Source organism: Hyperolius riggenbachi, chromosome 3, assembly GCF_040937935.1.
Source record: "Hyperolius riggenbachi isolate aHypRig1 chromosome 3, aHypRig1.pri, whole genome shotgun sequence".
NCBI classification, from domain to species: domain Eukaryota; kingdom Metazoa; phylum Chordata; class Amphibia; order Anura; family Hyperoliidae; genus Hyperolius; species Hyperolius riggenbachi.
In genome coordinates this window covers 206,572,104-206,592,239 of record NC_090648.1, presented here as the reverse complement: position 1 = coordinate 206,592,239, position 20,136 = coordinate 206,572,104, and the positions used below count along the sequence as shown (strand labels likewise).

The window sequence follows — 20,136 nt, the reverse complement described above, 5'->3', positions numbered from 1 at the left end:
TTACATTGATATACATGAGCACAATTAAAATGAGATTGAACTTTGCTGATTGAATATGCAGGATAAACTCTAGAATAATCTTTTCCCTATTCTATATCCATGTTAAATATAGGTTAAATTTACATTTTATGATTAAAGGACACCCGAAGTGAAAATAAACTAATGAAATAAACCATTGTATCTATCCTCAGCCTCCTGACAATTACTTTTTAGGAGTCCTTTTAAGAGTCAGTTTTAGTTTATATTTAAATCTACTTTTTAAATATGTACTGTTTTATTATTTTTGCTCAATGACACGCTCAGAGCTAAAATCTATGAACTATTGGCCCTTTTTATCTCTTTCCTGCTCTCAGAAGGCATTTTCTGAGGGAAAGTGTTTTTATAGTTGTAATTTCTTATCAGTCACAGACAGGAACTGCCACTTACATACCTGATGTTTAACTCTTTCAGGCAGAGAAAGAAGAAAAGGAACACACCATAGTTATTTGTGTGCTAGGCACTGTAAATACACATGTCTATCTCATCATGTCCTATATCACCTTAGGTATCCTTTAAAAAAAATGCATTGTGAACAGGTTAAAACTAATATTCTGCATTATTTGTCATTCATGGTATGTAGAGCATTGATTTATGCATACATTTAGTTTCTATGTTAGTGAGTTCACCTCAAGCAGAAGACCGTATAATATTGATAATTTAATATTACCATTATAATGTTAATAGGCTATGGCTTACGCCTAATCCCTTACCTTACAACACTAGCTTTCCTCCTACCACTGCCCCTAATACTATTCCTCCTACTACCGCTAATCACTGCAGCTACAGGTGCAATACCCCTCTTACTATGACTACTTACTACTGCTAAACCTGTACTAACGTCACTGCTGCTAATTCTAACACTTCCCTTCCCCCATGCCTAATACAACCCTTCATAGACCTAACACTATGCTTCTTTATACTTACCGATGGCAATTATTCCCTTGCTTGTTGTTTTACCTTATCACCATCACCATTTTTATTTATTTATTTGTTGTATTTATAAAGCGCCAACATATTACGCAGCGCTGGACATTAATTTAGGTTACAGACAATATTTAGGGGTGACAAACAGCAAAATGACAATACAGGAATACAAGAAAACCAGATCACACAGCACAGTATGAGTACAAGGTAATGCTTAGTCAGTCACTGGATGGGAGCATGGAGTTAGGCAAGTTAGGTTCACTCAAATGCATAGCATGGGTGCACAGTAATAGAGGTGCATGATCAGGTAGGACACAAAAGGAGTGAGGACCCTGCCCAAAGGCTTACAATCTAGAGGGAGAGGTAGGGACACGAGAGGTAGGGGACCAGAGTTCGGCTGTGGGTTTAGAGCAATTGTGAGGGGTGGTAGGCAAGAGTGAAAAGGTGAGTTTTGAGGGCCTTCTTGAAGGTGTTGAAGGAGGGGGCTGCCCTAATGGGTGGAGGTAGGGAGTTCCATAGTGTCGGAGCGGCTCTTGAGAAGTCTTGGAGGCGTGCATGGGACTGGGTGATGCAGGGAACGGTCAGGCGAAGTTCATTGGAGGAGCGGAGTGAGCGGCTTGGTGTGTATCTCTGAGTAAGATCAGAAATGTAGGTTGGACAGGTTTTGTGGATGGATTTGTAGGTCAGACACAATATCTTGAATCTGATTCTGGACTGGATAGGAAGCCAGTGGAGGGATTCACGGAGGGGAGCCGCCCTGGTGGAGCGATGGGAGGAGTGGATAATTCTGGCAGCCGCATTCATGATGGACTGCAGTGGGGCTATTCGGGTCTTAGGGAGTCCAGACAGAAGGGCATTGCAGTAGTCGAGGCGGGAAATTATGAGGGCATGGATGAGGAGTTTGGTGGTGGCAGGGGTCAGGAAAGGGCGAATCTTACAGATGTTACGAAGGTGGAAGTTGCAGGACTTTGTGAGGTTTTGGATGTGGGGAGTGAAGGAGAGTGCGGAGTCCAGGGTGACACCCAGACAGCGGGCTTGAGAGGTAGGGTGAATAGTAGTGTGGTTAACAGTGACCTGCACATCTGGGAGGTCCAGGGATGACCGGGGTGGGAAGATCATAAATTCCGTTTTGTCTAGATTTAGTTTTAGGAACCTAGCGGACATCCAGGAGGAGATGGCAGATAGGCAGGAGGAGACCTTGTCCATGGTAGTGGTGGATATGTCAGGGGTGTGGAGATAGATTTGGGTGTCATCTGCATACAGATGATAGTTAAAACCCATGGAGGAGATAACCTTGCCAATGGAGGATGTGTATAGGGAGAACAGTAGGGGGCCAAGGACCGAGCCTTGGGGGACTCCCACTGAGAGGTGGTTGGTGGTGGACGAGGACTCATTGAAGGAGGTCGTGAAGGAGCGGTTGGAGAGGTAGGATGAAAGCCAGGTCAGGGCGAGATCGTGAATGCCCATGGATTGGAGGGACTGGAGGAGTAGGGGATGATCTACTGTATCAAAAGCTGCTGAAAGGTCAAGGAGGAGGAGAATGGTGTATTTACCTTCAGCTTTAGCTAAGGCAAGGTCATTGACCACTTTTGTGAGAGCCGTTTCGGTTGAGTGGGCAGGCCGAAATCCAGATTGCAGTGGGTCTAGTAGTGAGTTGGCATTGAGGTACTGGGTCAGGCGTTTGTGAACCAGACGCTCAAGGAGTTTTGAGGCGAAGGGGAGGAGGGAGATCGGGCGGTAGTTGGAGGGTAGCGAGGGGTCGAGGGAGGGTTTCTTGAGCAGAGGCAGTACAGTGGCCTGCTTGGAATCTGAGGGGAAGGTGCCTGTGGATAGGGAGAGGTTAAACATGGTAGTGAGGACTGGGGCCAGATCCGTGAAGTGAGGCTGAAGTAGATCAGAAGGGATAGGGTCAAGGGGGGAGGTAGTGGTATGGGAAGTCTGCAGTAGGTGGTTGACCTCCTCAGTGGTAGTAGGAGTGAAGGAGGTGAGGGGAGGATAGGGTGGAGAAGGAGTAGGTTGTGAGCAGGTGGGAGGTGAAGATTGAAGATTGGATATTTCCTGATGGATGGAGACCATTTTGTTGGTGAAGTGGGTGGCTAAATCTGTGGCAGAGAGGGAGGAAACAGAAGGTGGGGGGGTGGGTTTAAGCAGGGAGTTGAAGGTGCTAAAAAGACGCCGGGGATTGGAAGCTTGTGCTCCGATGAGCTTGGTAAAGTATTCCTGCTTCGCATGAGCAAGGGCAGTGTGGAACTGCTGCAGGTTAGTTTTGTACTGTAGGAAATCCTGGTTTAGTCGAGTTTTCCGCCATTTTCGTTCAGTGGCGCGTGTTTCCCTCTGGAGGTTGCGAGTATGGGTAGTGCGCCAGGGCTGGGGGTTAGGGGGTCGGTTGCGGCGGAATATTGGTGGAGCAGCTCTCTCTAGGGCTGATGAGAGAATTTGGTGATACTGAGCTGCAGCAAGATTAGGACAGGTTAGGGTGGGGAGAGTGGAGGATAGGCCATGGAGGGAGTCAGCAAGGACGCCAGGGTTGAGCTTGCGTAGGTCTCGCTGCCATCGACCAGGTGGGTGGGCGGGTAGTTTGGAGGTGCCTTCCGTGAGGAGGTTGAAGGCGAGAAGGTAATGGTCTGAGGGTGGAAATGGTGCGATGTCGAGGTCTGCAATGGTGGTGGATTTAGTGAATATAAGGTCGAGAGTGTGACGTGCAGTGTGAGTGGGGGCGTTGGTGTGTTGTACTAGGCCATGTGAGTTGGCTATGGCGAGTAGCCGGGTCGCAACAGAGTTCTTGGGTTCATTGATGGGTATATTGAAATCCCCGAGGATGATGGTGGGGAGGTCAGAGGAGAGGATGTGTGGGAGCCAGGAGGCAAGGTTGTCGAGAAATTGTCGTGTGGAGCCCGGAGGGCGGTATAAGACTGCAACAATGGCTGGGAGGGGATTGTACATCACTGCCTAAATGTAACACTGCTTAGCCGCTGCTCCTTACAAATATGCCAAGTGCGCCAGTTCTAAGCATATCAGCGGACCATAGCTGCAGTTAATATTGAAGGCTATGCTAGTGCCGAGGACACCGCCTACTACCAGCTCCAAAAGTGAGCACTTCCTGATTTGCTAATAATCATTACATTCATGTAGTTTGTATTTTTGTACTATGAATTCTAATGTTGTGGTGTCCATTATCGTACTATATGCCATTATGGAGATATACTTCAAACCTACTATTCAGTTTTTCTGAAGGTATCAGTGCATGTGTGTTACTTCCTTCCAACTATTATTTCCTTGTGCTTGCTCTTTTTATGTCTGAATGTAACTGTAATAGGGCATCCAGTTACGCCATTGCACTAGAGGGTCATAAGAATTGTATGGTGTCATTTACCACTCCATGTAATACAATCTCTGCCTAGGCATTACAACAAAGGATCACATGGTCAGCCTGAAGGGAAACTAAAGAATTTCAACACAAAGCCATTAATAAGTATTTGGAGTTGGTATTAAATACAACAATGATTGCTGGATCTTCAAGGCAAATGCCACATAAACATGATCACTACGCCTATTTCTCATAAGTTTTCAAAAAGGGAGATTATATGAGGGCTCTTGTAAGGTTTTGAAACAAGCCTGCAGTCACTGCTTCCATTCATTCAACATAAAACCTCACCCTCCCTATTGTTAACCACGGTCTCCTGTCTCTCATCTTTCCTACTATGGCATCCTTATTTTCCTTTTGTACTTCTGTGTCTCATTTGTAGACTTGTATTTTTATATTCTCTTGAAAAATATTGGTAAATACATTTGTCATATAACTGTCTAGTTTAGTGAACCTGCTCTCTTGACGGATTTGCTTGTGGTGTCTAAAAATGTGTGTTGCCCAATGCCTACATATCAGTCAGAAGACTCTAGTTGCTGTGAGTCAGAGCATACATTTTATAACAAGTAATCGCTATTAGTTTTAGGCCCATCTATAGCATACAAATAAAATCAATGGATGAGTTGTGCGTTCATCCAGTGCCTTTATTTAGTTAGCTGGTTCTTGACTTCCTGTTGTTCACCATTGAGAACTTTCCTAGATCCTGCAGAGAAGTGGTCTTGACCAATTTCCATTATTGTTACAAAATTGCATACCGCTAATTGTAGTATTTCACCTCACCCCCTCAAAAGTGGAGATATTTAGTTGGGAGAGAGTATAGCTCAAATAACAGCCAGCAATATAACTGTAAATAAACATTTATATGTTTATGTGAATACAGCAGAAATATATTAATGCATGTAATTATCTGATAATCTTTACTTAAATTAAATGGAATTATGAGAAATGCAGTTCAAATCTAGCAAACTGCTGCCAACTGGTCACAGTTACAAGACATGACAATCCCCCCCCCCAATATCAAAAACATGATGTTTCTAAGATGCATACCATCCATTACCTACTGAACACATTTAAAGCAGTGTGGAACTCAAATTTAATCCCTAATTTAAAACCTTAAACACAGCATAAAATGAATAAGAAAAACAATAATGTTAAAGAGAACCCAAGGCGTTAAAGTAAATACTTAAAGAGGAACTGTCATGAAAATCTTAACATTTAAAACGCATACAAATAAGAAGTACATTTCTTCCAGAGTAAAATGAGCCATACATTACTTTTCTATCCTGTTGCTGTCACCTATAGTAAGTAGTAGAAATCTGACATTACCGGCAGGTTTCGGACTAGCTCATCTTCTCATAGGGGGTTCTCAGGGATTTTTTTATTTTTAAAAGCACTTAGTGAATGGCAGTTGCTCTGTCCACATACCAAAATAGTGTGCAGCGAGCAGGGGGGCTGGCCAGCATCTTTGTATTAATCATTTTCAGGGAATGTCTTTGTAAAAAAAAAAAGGCCATGCTGAGAATCCCCCATGAAGAGATGGACTAGCCCAAAACCTGTCGGTAATGTCAGATTTCTACTATTTACTGTAAGTGACAGCAACATAGGAGAAAAGTAATTTATAGCTCATTTTACTCTGGAAAAATGTTCTTCTTATTTGTATGTGTTTTTAAATTGTAAGATTTTCATGACAGTTCCTCTTTAAGTAGAGGAAAGCCTTTGGATCCTCCAGTCTTCCCACACTGTCTTCCGGTCCCCACCACTTGTCGGGACCTTTCTAGCCGGGCCTCACTTATTTTCTGGCATCAGCACAGTTGCCTTTGCAGTCATACTCATGCAGGCACAGTATGGCCACGCTCATGTCTGAAGAGTGCAGTGAGATTGCAGACAAGCCCCTCAGGGGTCCGCACTTAGCAACAGGTGACCGGAGGATGGTGTGGAAAGCCTCTATAGAATACAGAGGCTTCCCTCTTAGGTGCAGTAAGTATTAACTTTACTTTTTGACACCGCATATGTACTTTAAATACTGGAAGGGTTATTATTTTAAACTAGAACTTCACTCAGAAGCTAATTGATAAGATTTCTGTTGCCATTTCTAAATGATCAGACTGTGTTCAGCTGAGTAAAGTAGCTAACTTTCTCTTCCTTCTCTCGCAATTACATAATTGCTAAGCAAATGATCTGATAATTTTTCCGGCAGCCAGTGTTGTTCTCAATTGGCTTTAGTGAAGTGTGACTAGCGTGTTTCCAATAACCTCCAAAAAGTGTGTTTTATAATAACCTCTCTATTACTGCTTTCTATTTGTTTTTTGATGTGTAATGTTTTAGAACAAAAATGCTTTTTTTTTTACTTTTTTGCCACTTAAATGACAACTAATATGAGAGGGATATGGAGGCAGCCATGTTTATTTCCTTTTACAAATACCAGTTGTCTGACTTCCTGCACATCTTCCATGGATCATTGAAGTCTGAAACAAGCATGCAGCAAATGCAGTCAAATTTAAGTCAAACATCTGATCTGCATGCTTGTTAAGGGTATATGGCTAAAAGTATTAAAGACACCGGATCAGATGGACAGCCAGGCAATTAGCATTGTTTAAAAGGAAATGAAATAAATATGACAGCCTCCATTTCCTACTCAGGTCAGTTGTCCTGTAACCGCTTCTGGACCACGCTGATTGAAATTTATGCCCTGTTTGGCACCTATTATCCCTGCCAGTGCGTAGATTTCAATCATCCTTGCCACTACCGCCAATCTCTCACCACTGCAGCCCCCCGCTTGGTGTGACAGTTCCTGACCCTGTGAAGCCAATGAAATTGTCCCCTGACTGGGATGAGCGGCTTGATCGGTGGTAGTGGGGGGTCCATGTGGTGTGACGCCATTTTTTTTCAAACCTGCAGTCTCTGGTCCTTAAAGAGGAACTGTTGCGAAAAACTTAAAATTTAAAACGCATATTAATAAGAAGTATGTTTCTTCCTGAGTAAAATGAGCCATAAATTACTTTTCTTCTATATTGCTGTCACTTACAGTAAGTAGTAGAAATCTGACATTACCGACAGATTTCGGACTAGCCCATCTTCTCAGGGGAGGGAGGTTCTCAGGGTTTTCTTTACTTTTAAAAGCACTTAATGAATGGCAGTTGTTCCGTCCAACTGCCTAAATAGTGTACAGCGAGCAGGGAGGCTGGCAAGCATCTTTGTATTAATCATTTTCAGGGACTGTATTTATAAAGAATAAAGCCCATGCGAAGAATCCCCCATGAAGAGATGGACTAGCCCAAATTCTGTCGGTAATTACAGATTTCTACTACTTACTGTAAGTGAAAGCAACATAGGAGAAAAGTAATTTAGGACTCATTTTACTCTTGGGGAAATGTACTTCTTATTTGTATGCGTTTTAAATTTTAAGAGTTTCCTCTTTAACGGTCCAGAAACTGCTTCTACGGAAGTGGTTAAACAGTATGTATGTGATTTTAAAGGGGAACTGAAGAGAGAGGTATATGGAGGCTGCCATGTTTATTTCCTTTTAAGCAATACCAGTTGTCTGGCAGCCCTGCTGATACTCTGCCTCTAATACTATTAGCCATAGCCCCTGAACAAGCATGCAGCAGATCAGGTGTTTCAGGCTTTAAAGTCAGATCTGACAAGACTAGCTGCATGCTTGTTTCTGGTGTTATTCAGATACTACTGCAGAGAAATAGACCAGCAGGGCTGTCAGGCAACTGGTATTGATTAAAAGGAAATAACTATGGCAGCCTCCGTATACCTCTTACTTCAGTTCCCCTTTAATATGTTTTGCTTTAGATGGCCTTCAGGCCTCTTTAACACTTGAGACTAATCTGAATGCTTGTTGAGCAGTTCCGACAGCCAGTAGTGCCTTTCAGGTACAATTACAGAATACATACTGGAATTGAGGGTTTCCAAATGGGTGAGGCTACACAAAAGCAGGCATACCCTTTAACACTTGCCAGTTTATGCTTTAATCTTTCTGTGCTTCGTAGCATTACAGTTTATAGTTTTTTTCTTTTCCTTCAGCCCAGTTTGATGGTGCTGATAAAACAGGCATATCACCATCCAGAGAGGACAGACTCAGACACATGCACAGACACTCAGCTGGGAACTTGAAGGCAACCAAGAATCCAAGTGTAGAACACACCAACTCAGTGGGAGAAAGGATAGATCCCTCCTTGCCATTAGAAAGCCAATTGTAAGTATCACTATTGTTGTTGCTGGGGCACCATCAAATCATTTTACACCACTGACAAGATCACAGTGCAAGGAGATAACTAGGTGATCTGGTTTGCTTTTAAACTTTACCAGCACAGCTAGAGCTGTTTTCATTTTTAAGCATATTGCAGATTAGTATTCACAGCAAGCGGCATTAGAAGCTTTTGGCTACTATAAGTGGATTTTATATCAGCCTAGGTTGTCTTACTACACTTATTGCGAACATGTATTTTTTGGATGGCAAAAAATTGCCATCTGTAGTGGGACATCTGTTGTGTGGCACAGAGCTGTCATCCAGCACATAGGCTGCCACCGTTTTACTTCTGGAAGCAGCACTGGTTGGAGGCAGGCTCAGCACTACCACAGCTATATTGTACTAGTTCCTCTGCTGCATAATGTAAAGCAGTTTCTGGTATTCAGTAGTGGCAGCTTCCAGCACAGGATGGGAGCCTTTACTGTCACAGGCAACCTAGGTCCAGGCACATTCAGTTAATATTTGTATTGATAAAAATTGCAGTTATTCATCAGTGCTAATCTGTAGACTGAGCACTGAAACAGGAAAAGTCCTCTGATCCACCGCTAAAGCTTAATTATTTAAAAAAAAAAATAGTAGTAAAGTTTATTTCATGTTAGAAGGGTATACATATCATGCACGGTTTACTTACTCCTCTGCTTAGACCTTAGATGTGTATACATCCCCTGTGCTGTGAACATGGTCAGTACCGTATTTTTCACCTTATAAGATGCACCAAAAAGCGCCCCTTTTCGATGCATTTTTGCATTGCAATTGCGTAGACATGGATGCAATCGTGGAAACGCGTATGCAAATCTTTTTGCAATTTAACTAAAAATCGAAGGGAAGAAGTACATCTTATAAGGCATAAAATTACGGGTATTTAGAAATCTTCACAAATATGTAACTGATATATATGCAATATTAGTATATCAATATACAAATTCCATCAGTGCATCAGGTGTTACATGAACAAAATACACAATGAAAAACATGAAAAGAAACTGGATTCATGCTAATATGTAAACATCAATGTCCAGTCTGTTGCCACATATCATTGCCCATCATCCAAGGAAGAGATCAGAATTCATGGATTCTGAAAACTCTTAATACAAGATAAGGACACAGACACAGAACCTTGATCTCACGTTTTTCTCCACTAGGAGCAGGAAGAGGTGAGATTAGATACGGACCCTGGTCTCCTGTGTCAGAGGCAGAGCCCTTAACCAGTACACTATCCAGCCACTCGGATGTGAAAATACAATTGTGCAAATAAGAATAATATTGTAGTAAGTGTTAAGGTGTCCATTAATGGTACAATCCCACAGCCGATCAATTGTTTCCAATCTAATTGAATTGATTGAAGTGAATTTGTCTGCTACTGTGCACGAATGGTTGTTTCTGATCGATTACCGCAACAATCAGATACGAAAGATCGGTAGCTGGGATAGTACGATTAATGGACACCTTTATACAATTAAGGCCTCTTTTCCACTGGCAGTTGATAGGCAGTGAAATGCCTCTCCAACTCAAACAACTACTTGCTACTGCCTGGTAACTGTTCACTGTTGCCTGGTAACTGCTTGCTGCTGCCTGGCAACTGCTTGCTGAGCACACACAGTTCAACTGCCCATGGAAAAGAGGTCTGAAGAAGCTCAAAGGCAGTGTGCCACTGATGTCACTATGTAGGTACAGAGTAACCTGGTACCAGCAGACTAAAAATGCTGGGAGGGATGGTAATAATTTGAGTAAAGAAGGATCCTACTTGCCACATTGGTAGGCTCTCTCTGTAATGTCTGGTGTAGCAGGGAAATGCCTGGAAGTGTATGGAATGTCTCCATTGTCCTTATAGAAGTGTATCCCCAGCACTGATGTAGCAAAAACATAGATTAGGGGAGAGCCCGGTGCACACCAAACAAGCGAAGTTCTGAGATTCATGCAGTGGCATAATGTCCAGGAAACGCATAAGATGAAGGAGCATGATTGAAAAATAGTCGTCACACTTCCCACTTTCAAAATGTACGTATGTACGTATGTATGTCTATACATATCTATGTATACACGTTTACACACACCAGATTATCATGTAGCGCAGTACAGAGTACAAAATGGACAATGGTAGGGACCATAGATACATATATAGTTCTTTGCCCAGACAATCAAACATTTACAAAAAGCCTATGTGTGGTATTAAAGGGAACCTAAACTGAGGGGGATATGGATGTTTCCTTTTAAACGATACCAATGGCCTGGTTTTCCTGCTGATCTCTTTGGCTGCATTAGTGTCTGAATCAAACACCTGAAACAAGCATCCTAATCCAGTCTGACTTAAGTCAGAGCACCTGATCTGCATGCTTGTTGAGGTGCTGTGGTTAAAAGTATTAGAGACACAGGATCAGCAGGAGAGTCAGGCAACTGGTATTTTAAAAGGAAAAGTCCATATCCTTGTCAGTTAAGGTTCTCTTTAAAACATCCAGGTATTCATGTTCGTTTGTTAGAAGTACAGCGGAAATGAAAAACACCAGGGGGGAGGACCCTGCTGTTGTGAGCTCACAAACTTACAGTTGAAACTGTAGAGTTAAAGCAATCTAGAAGTTAACTATACTATGACTAAAAGTCTGCCTTTGAGAAAATTAAAGTAAAGCAAAAGCAATTAAAATGAAATGCATCAATCTATAACATTTCTAAACATGATTGACCTGGCTCTTCCCACTTATGAGGTTGCTCTGTTCCTATATTTCACATTTAGTCATTCTCAGTGGTGTACTGTGCTATCTTTCTTCAATCTTCTTTAGTAGAGTTTTACACCTGCTACACTCTGTTGATATTTCTATAGTATACCTAATGATACTTTGCACAGTTGTATTTTTGACAATTGTAATACATTTCTTACATTCAGTATCTGTTTGGGCCGACACAAAAAGGTCTTGCCTATCAAATTAGAGACCTGCAGGTCAGTCCACAGATCAAACTGATCACATGCTTTCCGAGAAGTTCCGTAGAATACATTTGTTATTTCTAGATGAATCCTTCTGCCTTCTGATGACGTATATAAAGTCCAGTTCCTTGGTCCATTTGAAGTGCACTGTTCACATGCAGCCATCTTGAAGATTGTGTGTGTGTGTGTGTGTGTGTGTGTGTGTGTGTGTGTGTGTGTGTGTGTGTGTGTGTGTGTGGATATTATATGGTTTGCACTTTACTTTGTGGTATTGTATGCTCATAGCAGAGTAGGGAAATGTAGACCCCCCTCTCTCTAAATAAGACAACTTTTTTGATCTTTTATTTCTTTAATAATCTGATGCCCTCACAGCTGGTACCACGGTGCAATCAGCCGCACAGATGCAGAGAGTCTCCTGAGGCTGTGTAAAGAAGCAAGTTACCTGGTGCGAAACAGCGAGACCAGCAAGATTGACTTTTCCTTATCTCTGAAGTAGGTGTTTTGTCTTATATTCTGAAACCAGCAAAAAGGGCACACAACAGTACAGCTTATTATATTCAGTCTTTTCTGTGCTAGGGATGGTCTTCAAAATCCAACTGATCACAGGATTGGTTTCAATTTGGAAGGGGCGGGGGGGGGGGGGGGGGGGCAGGAAAGGGTCCCAGTCATCAGAAGTGCAGATATACAAACAGTATAATATTGTTTGTACAGTAGTGTTTGTGTGACCAGGTATGGTCAATGTGGCAAATCTTTCTGTGCATTCAGGATAATGTAAATTTTGTATGTAATTGTATGCAGCTTGAAAAAAGACCAATAGCCTCACCCTAAGGTTGCATTGGACTGGTCCATTTCTAAGCTGTATAAAGTTGCATACAAAATTTGCATAAGGGCCGGTTCACACTGGCATAGAAAATATGCACTGAGGGGGGGGGGGGCATTGTATTTCCAAAAGGGGCAGATCTGGATATCCTCAAGAAGTCCCTTATGATGTCAAGAAATACCATTACCGCTAAGCTCTAACTGCTCGGAGCTTATATACTCGAGTATGATTGGCAGGCCTGGATTTACATCACAGGAGCCTATAGGCACAGACATCCTGGCACCCTGAAGTTCACCCTCCAGAAACCCACAAACGCCACCGAACAGCACCACAAGTATGCTGGCTGGCCCAGCTGTCACTTCTCCTTTACCTCCCTGCCCATTAAAGGAAGCTACAGGTGTCCCTTAGCATTAGGTAGCCAGAGGTACCGTCAGTATTAAGTAGCTAGTGTTACCCCCGACTAAATGGAGATCTCGTCAGTGTAATTCCAAGAGCTGGGTGATTAAACCCTCATTTACGCTCCGCTTGGTCATAGGGTAGGAGGGAGGCACTAGGGGAAGGGAAGGAGCCACCCCTCCCTCAGGCGCCTGTAGGCACGTGCCTACATTGCCTTATGGTAAATCCAGCCCTGATGATTGGAGAACAGCAAAGCCTTTTATTCAAAAGGTGCTGCTGTTCTCCAGACAGAATTCTCATCTCTTTTGCATGTTATTCAGGAGTTGTTCAACAAGTTCAATAAACTCTACTTGCACCACTGCTTATGGAAGCGGAGGCAAAGAGACAGTTTAAATTGTATGAACAGAACTTAAAAATAGAAAATAAATGTGTACTAACAATGATTGTTTCATAAGTACTAGTGGAAAGTGTATTTGTTGGTCATAACCATTATCTGACATGAGCAGTTTTTTATGTAGACCATGAAATGGAAGCCATCTACTAGGTTGCTGTAGGCAAAATGCACTTTTTTCCTTGCTTTTATATGATGTCCTATTTCCCACAGCAGGAGATGCTCACTTATAATATGCTTGTCTTGCCTAAGAATCCTGGGACATGTTGTACAAGTGACATTGTGCAAGGCAGAGTGAGGCTAAGCATCCAGCACATTCCATCTCCTCTTCACATTTCTAAACGTCCTAATTAAATGGTTATTTATTTCACTAACCTCTAAAATTTAACGGATATCTCATGAAGCTGCTAACAGTTTTCATTAGCTAGGGTTTCTGCTTGATAAGGCTAAATGCAATTTGCTACCTTTTGGATCAGTATAAATTACAGTTGACCATTAAAAAGGAAAAGAAAAATGTGGGCCAAATGGAGAAAAGAGTCAAACAATAAAATGTCGATGATCTTGTGTAGTAATGGAGAGTCAGCAGCGCATGCACAAAGGCTCTCATTTACTGTAAAGGGATTCTGTTCTTTAAGATTTCATATTGTAAAATGTGTTGAAGATCAACAGCAATTACATTTTCATTAAAGTGAACCTCCAGACTTAAAATCTACTCAGCAGCACTGAAAAGGCTTGGTATTTCTTTAACAGTTTCACAGCATCAGAACTTTGTTTTTCTTACCAAAGCCTCATTTTTAGCTGCACAGAAGCTAAGCTCTGCCCCATCAAAGAAAACTGCCCGGGCATTTTTCCCCTGAGGCTGTGCAAAGCATGATGGGATTTCTGATGATGTTCTGGTTGCTTAGCAACTGGGAGTGGTGATCAGGACAGTTGGAACTGTCTCATGTTCCCCGTCACCTCTTTTCAACCAAAAAGATGGCTGCCCCCGTGAAATCACAAACATTTGTCTGTTTTTTGTTTTTTTAAACAGGATGGGTAAAATATTATATTACCTATCTAGTTAACATAACTAATGCAACTTAATGACAGTATGTTTAGGCTGACGTTCCTCTATAAAGTCCAAACCTTAAAGCTCATGTAGTGTTTTTATGTGTTTAGTTGAAACTTTATAAATGGGATCCCTGACCACTGAGCTGTCTTTTTTTTATTACTGGGGGAAAAGCCATTATGTCCACTGCAGGAATACAGTGTGTGTGTGTGTGTGTGTGTGTGTGTGTATGTATGTATGTATGTATGTATGTATGTATGTATGTATGTGTGTGTGGGGGGGGGGGGGGTGTAAGGGCGAGAGTGGATGTTGCCCATAGTGATGAGCTTAAAAATATTTAGTGATATGCAAATACTCTCTCCTAAGAATAGATAACATGGCACAACTGCCAGGTACATGGCTGGCATGGCAGCTGTGTTATTATTAACCAGCAGCTACAGACTCTAGAAGCTTTGATAAGGATTCATGCCCCTATACAGAAATCTGTAGAATAAAACTACCTAGCCACCTGTAAAGATGTGTACATACTATTTGTGTCCCTCATCTTGATCAAGCTCAGCACTGCAAGGAATGAACAATGTACATTCACGTCTCTCATGATGTGGTGCACAACAAAGCAGTTTTTCGATGGGTGGGGCAATAAAAACATCAATGCATTCAGCTGTCACTAAAAAGATCCAGTGTGTCAAATTTTAAAACCACTCAACAGGACAACTGTACACATGCTAGATTCTTTAGCAGAGACAGACCTGGACAGCCACCTTGGCGAAGTCCCACGCCCACTCCCCAGATACTCACTCTGCTTGCAGTGCATAGGCTGGTTAGAGACACCATCTTTAACAAAGGAGATGAGGGTTGGAATTCTGGCTTTAGCCAAATAACTATTCAGGAAGGAGTCCTTGGACAAGACTTCAGAACACTGCAGGGTTGCCTATTGAACCTATATAGCCTATATAGTGTCAGCAGCTCTCAAGCACATTGAGTCCATCTGGAGAAAAGCACTATACATATACATTATCAGGATTTTTATTAGTAATAACTTTTATTCTTGTATTCAGGTACATATAAAAAAAAAATTAAGTATGTGTAAACATATGAAGTTTGTGTTTGTTTTTTTATGCTTAAATAGATTTTGCACAGGATAGGTTATTCTGTATACTGTACAAATACATGCCAGCAGGATAAATAGAACATACAAGACTGTCTGTTTGCACTTCTTTTTGTGAGAAATCTCAGGTGGAAATAAGTGGCAAAGGTAACCTGTGTAGCATAAGTGTTACATGGTTGTCTATAGCTTAATAGATTCAAGGGCATTGGAGTCAAAGGACCATAACTGAGAACTGTTATATCTGAAAATCTTGCCTTGGCTGTCAGTGCTCGCTAAGATAGTTTCTAAATTGTCTGTCTCTGATCTTATAACACCTTGATGCTCTACATCCCCCATCAATTTTCTTTCCTCGTAAGCCCTAAAGCATATTAGCTTCCAATAACCTCGTCACAGACTTGGGCGATATTTTGTCCTTGAGAGAAGAGATTTTGTGTACAGCACAATTACATTTTGTAGAAATCTGTTTTTCTGCTGAAAATATATTCTATTACCAATACTTGGGTTCTGGTACATTTCTGCTTAGCTTTAGAAATTGGCCAATAAAAAGGCTGCACCATCAATTTACCTTTCACATTTTTATTTTTCTTCTTTTCACAGAATGTTTTGCATCGTATGAGTTTTATGATTAACGTTTGCAATCCAAGAGTTCAGCTTATACTTAGGGCATCTCCTGCCCATAAGGCATACGTGGAATAAGGGGGGGGGGGGGGGAATCAATATGCCTATGCACTTGAACGAAGTGTTCATTTTTTTTATTTTTTTTTTACATTTGGTTGCACTGTGACGGCTTCCTGTTTTATGAATTGACGCGGCCGCTGATCGCGGTCACGTCCATTCATTCCAGGCATTGCGATTGGGTAGAGGAGCGCTCGGTCCTCTTCCCCAATTGCGGAACACAGATACACGACGGTAAACAGAGGCGGGAGCAGTGCGCACATGCGTGGGGAGGCGGCGAGAGTGAGCGACTTATTAAAACATCCTGTTGCCGTTAACAGAGTAAAACGGGACGTTTTAATAAGTCAGGTTGCCGTTAATCGGTTAAGCTACTATCTATTGGGTTTACATAACTTGAGAAACTTTGTTAAAAATGTTAAAAAGATTGTTCATTACAATTTGAAGACACCCAGGTAAATCGAAGCTAGTGATATTGTTGGACCCTCCTCCTCTGCCACAAAACACTTGTGTTTAGTGTTGATGAGTGCTTGGCTTGCCTTTGGTGCCAAAGAAGAGTTGCTGGTAATATGTGGTGGGGTCCTCTTAGCCCCTTTAATGATATTTTAGATAAATATCTGTAAGGGATCTTATTAATGAGAAGCTGTCAGCCATACTATGTCAGAAAAAAAAACAAATGTAGATAAATACTTGCTCTACTTACATAACATATGTATTGCACTGTCCACATTTAGATTTTAGTGATTTTTCTATAGTGTAATAAGAGAAAATCCTTCTTAGTATTCTCCATTTTAACTGTCTATTTTGAAGCTAATCCTGATGTCATTTCCTCCCTTAGGCCTCGTTCACATCTACACATTGCAGATGGCTGTGCTATCAGAACGCAAATCATACGATCGCATGCCATGCCACGATCGCTTCCCGCTGTGCTGCTGATCCCATCCATTGACAGTAATGGGTCAGCTCTGCGCTTGAGGGCAAAATGCAGGCAGCAGTACGCAAGAGCATCATAGCACATCGTACTGCTGCGCAGTAGATGTGAACGGCAGAAGGGCTGTCTTTCTCTTCTCCTGTTCTTGTGTCACTACATCATATGCACTTCCAAATGCGCACAGAACCACGTATGATGTGAACGAGGCCTAACTCTCCTCTGCCTGATTGTGTATGCATTGCTCGCCCTCCTCCCAGTCTTCAGGTACTCCCACCCAGCTCTGCAATAGTTAGTGCATTGTCTCAGCATGAGAAATATTGGCCAAAGAGAGAGTAACAGAGGTGTGGGAGGAGAAAACCGGAGGGAAATAGGCTTTACTCTATCATGCTGCATTAGTTAAGTCTGAGGGGAAAGTAAAGAAGCAAAAAAAAGACAACCCAGCATGCCCTGCAACTTCCTTTGTGCGGCAGTGTACCAAATAAGAGTCAGGTAAACTGGGGAATGATTATTTTATCAATAAGAAAAGTAATAGATTTTTAACTTTTGGGTTGCCTGGTTAGCATCCAGGGCAATCCAAATCCAGCAGGGAAAACCTCTCCTCCCTTCCCCTCAAGATTGGCAACAACCGCTTGTCGCCAATTACGGGAGGTAATAGGGCAGGGGGGGCAGAGAGTGGCATGGGGGGTGGAGACAGTGAGGCATTTTGTGCAGCAGGGAACATGCCTCTGTGTCCCATTTGCCCCTCCTGCGCCGCCTCGGGTACACTTTAAGTGGATAAAGGCTGTGTGTTTGAGTCCCTCACAGTAATCTACATTTTTACTATGAGAACTCTGATCATAAACAGCTCCTCCATGTATTGCTGAGAGACCTAATCCATTTAAAATAATTTCTGGTGAAGCCTCTTCACCCAGGAATTCCCTGGATTTTCCCATATAATGTTTAAATATCATTAGGGAAGCTATAATGGAGGTAAGGCCCTACATAACCAGGGAAGCCATATGGGGTTGGAAAGGGGAAAGCAGTAGACACCAGGGAACGGTATAGGAAAGGGAGGGGGGGGGGTCACTAGACACCAGAGAACTGTATAGGGAAGGGAGGGGTCCACTAGATGCTAGGGAACTGTATAGGGGATGGTGGGGGCCATTAGGCACCCAGGAACTGTATAGGAGAGGGAGGGGCTACTAGACATCAGGGAACTGCATAGATGAGGGGGCCACTAGACACCAGGGAACTGTGTAGGGAAAGACAGCTAAATACCAGGGAACTGTATAAGGGAGAGAGGACTACTAGACATCAGAGAACTATATAGGGGAAGGAGGGGATCCACTAGACACCAGGGAACTGTATAGGAAGGGGGGGGGGGTATTAGACACCAGGGAATTGTATAAAGGAAGGATGTGACAACTAGAGATCAAGATTGGCCTGCAACTTGGTCCCAGTGTTCAATTTCAGTCCACTTTGTATCGGCGTTTGATAGCCCTGTCCTACGGAGTAAAAACGTTTTTGATATGTCAGTTGCAGAAGTAGCAGAAGTTTCTTTGTAATGAGAAAAAAAATAGTATGGTTATTGCAGGGACATGTTTACTACAGTAGCAGTGTTGGATTAATTTATTGTGTACAACATTGCTGGTATCCTGATATCAAATAATGGAGCTAAGATCAATAATGCAAATACAAGGCAGTCTTGTTCAGGGCCCCGTTTAAAATTAATTTAAGCAAATTGGTTATTAGAGCAGTTTCACTTTAGTGCTTGTAATCTATTGACTCTTTAGGAATGCTTTTGAGAATTGCATCCTCTTACTGTATGGTAATACCTGATTATGACCAGGTGCCCACAGTTCTTAAAGCTAGATCAATCTACCGGTCTAGCAACACAGAGATATATTCAGATTTGCTGAAATAAAGGTCCAATGACCTCTAATATGTGCAGTCGCTTGAAGCCTTTGGTAAATATTCATCGTATACTTTATGAAATCCAATAATGTGCATAAGGAGAGCTTACTTTGAAGGAGGTGAGCTAAAAACAAATCATAATTTGATGCCAGAGGTTCACATAGGGAGAAACTTTAAAATGATCATAGATTCATGCACCAGCCTTCAGGAAGGCACATTAAAACTTAATGGAGCTAAGTAATTGAATCTTCTTTGAATGGGTATAATTATAAATATTGCCGACTACCACAGTTCAGGAGAGGTTAGAGGATCTAACATGGTAAATAAATTTACTTTACAGTAATATTTAATATAAATGCTTTAGGTAAAAGATGTACTGTCTAGAAATTATCATAAAACATTTTTGTTGGCTAGGTTTGCTTATCCGTAAGAATAATAAATTAAGGTACCTGCTTGAGCGCTTCTCCTAAGAGCTTTTACAGAGTTTCTAATCAAATCAACAAATGGACTACAGATAAAGTTGGCCAAGAGAGAATAGGGTGTTGGTATTAAAGGCCATATAATAATCTTGTCTGTGGCAGGACCTGAATGGTTCTGTATACTCTGGAGACTGCTTGCTAACATTGCATGCACACATGTAAGCATACAGTAAACCCGTTTAAAATGAGGTATAAAAATAAAGCTTACTGTGGTTGGTTCAGCCCAGTACCTGGCCGATTGGCAGAAGACTTTTAGAATGCAGCCTTTCTACTGGTCTGTTTTGTCACATCAACATCAGCTACAAACGATCAGTGGTGCTCAGCAGAGCTCGAATATTCGAGTAGCTCGAATATTCGAGCTCTTTTTCAGCTATTCGAGCTCGGTATTCGAGCTCCGAATAGCTGCAGCTATTCGAATGGGCTATTCGCGTACACTCGAATAGCCCATTCACTATTCGAGCTATTCGAGCAAACGGCGCTATTCGAGCTCGGTACCGAGCTTGAATAGCGTCATAGCCCAGATTGATGTCCTTAGAGCCAATCAGAGGGCTCCCAGGCCCTCTGACGGCAGCCAATCACAGAGGGGGACCCTGGCCAGCCCCTACCCTATAAATAGCGGCCGCCATGTTACGTTTCTCCGTCCTTGCCTGAGACTTGCATAGAGAGAGAGTTGCTCCTTTGTGCTTTGGCTTAGCAAGAGCTTTATTGTGGTCATTTACCTAGCGTTTTTGCTCACATACACCTCCTATACACACCTATATTGTTGTTAGTTAGTTAGACATTGTATTTTAGTTAGTAGCTTTTGTGTTACATAGAGACAGGCCAGCTGCTGCAGGCTTACAGCTTTAGGCCTCAGGGCCTGCCTGTGTGGGCAGCTGTCCTCCTGTCCTCTGTTT

General features: G+C 42.2%; 1 protein-coding gene across 4 annotated transcripts in view; it reads left to right on the top strand.

The window, feature by feature from the left end:
• Nucleotides 1-20,136, top strand: part of SHF (Src homology 2 domain containing F) — a 345,620-nt gene that overhangs the window by 285,757 nt on the left and 39,727 nt on the right. For 3 of the 4 annotated variants that reach the window (XM_068275596.1, XM_068275595.1, XM_068275594.1), the window contains 2 exons: nucleotides 8,360-8,531; nucleotides 11,875-11,994. The exons of the other annotated variant lie outside the window; for it this stretch is intronic. In XM_068275596.1, the coding sequence (XP_068131697.1) occupies nucleotides 8,360-8,531; nucleotides 11,875-11,994 (292 nt within the window). The remainder of the gene's footprint in view (nucleotides 1-8,359; nucleotides 8,532-11,874; nucleotides 11,995-20,136) is intronic. 4 annotated transcript variants of the gene reach the window in all.